The 1,047-nt window shown below is 42.0% G+C and overlaps 1 protein-coding gene across 1 annotated transcript in view; it reads left to right on the forward strand.

Annotated features, from left to right (window-relative positions):
* LOC122633232 (P cell-type agglutination protein map4-like) overlaps positions 1 to 1,047 on the forward strand; it is a 6,592-nt gene that overhangs the window by 3,746 nt on the left and 1,799 nt on the right. Inside the window, exon 7 of the mRNA XM_043820897.1 lies at positions 994 to 1,042. Coding sequence (XP_043676832.1) covers positions 994 to 1,042 — 49 coding nt within the window. The remainder of the gene's footprint in view (positions 1 to 993; positions 1,043 to 1,047) is intronic.

Here is a 1,047-nt window from a genome sequence, read left to right on the forward strand (position 1 = left end):
ACACAAACAGAAACGTTCTCATCCGTTAAATCGTCTACAGACCTACTAGTTGGATCAACTACTGAAAGTGTTACCGGAACTTCTGGTCTATCATCGAGTACACAAGAAAATGAGACCGTTCGACCTTCTTCACTTGAGCCATCCACCGATCTGTTGACGAGTACAAGTACTCAAAGAGGCACTGTAACAGTTGAACTCTCTACACTTCAACCAGTAACACAAACAGAAACGTCCTCATCCGTTAAATCGTCTACAGACCTAACAGTTGGACCAACTACTGAAAGTATCACAGAAACTACTGAACTTTCAACCAGTACACAAGAAAATGAGACCGTTCGTCCATCTTCACTTGAGCCATCCACCGAACTTTTGACGAGTACAAGTACTCAAAGAGGCACTGTAACAGTTGAACTTTCTACACTTCAACCAGTAACACAAACAGAAACGTCCTCATCCGTTAAATCGTCTACAGACCTAACAGTTGGACCAACTACTGAAAGTATCACAGAAACTACTGGACTTTCGTCAAGTACACAAGAAAATGAGACCATTCGACCTTCTTCACTTGAGCCATCCACCGATCTGTTGACGAGTACAAGTACTCCAAGAGGTACTGTAACAGTTGAGAATTCTACACTTAAACCAGTAACACAAACAGTAACGTCTTCATCGGCTGAAACAAATACAGACCTAACAGTTGGACCAACTACTGAAAGTATCACTGAAACTACTGGACTTTCGTCGAGTACATCAGAAATGGTGACAGTTCGTTCTTCTTCAATTGAGGCATCTACAGACCTATTGACAAGTACAAATGTACCACCTAGTACGGTTACGGCAGAGCATACTACAAGGACATCGGAAAGAGAAACAACAGAACATTCAACTGTTGACCCATCCACTAAAATAATAGTTGTTACAAGTACCATAATTGTCACTGAAAATCCACAGGGTCCGACGAATACAACTAGGAATGAGACAGTTTCTCCTTCGTCGGTTGAGCCATCCACCGATCTATTGACTAGTACAAGTACTTCTGCAGGCACT

Source organism: Vespula pensylvanica, chromosome 1, assembly GCF_014466175.1.
Source record: "Vespula pensylvanica isolate Volc-1 chromosome 1, ASM1446617v1, whole genome shotgun sequence".
NCBI lineage: Eukaryota > Metazoa > Arthropoda > Insecta > Hymenoptera > Vespidae > Vespula > Vespula pensylvanica.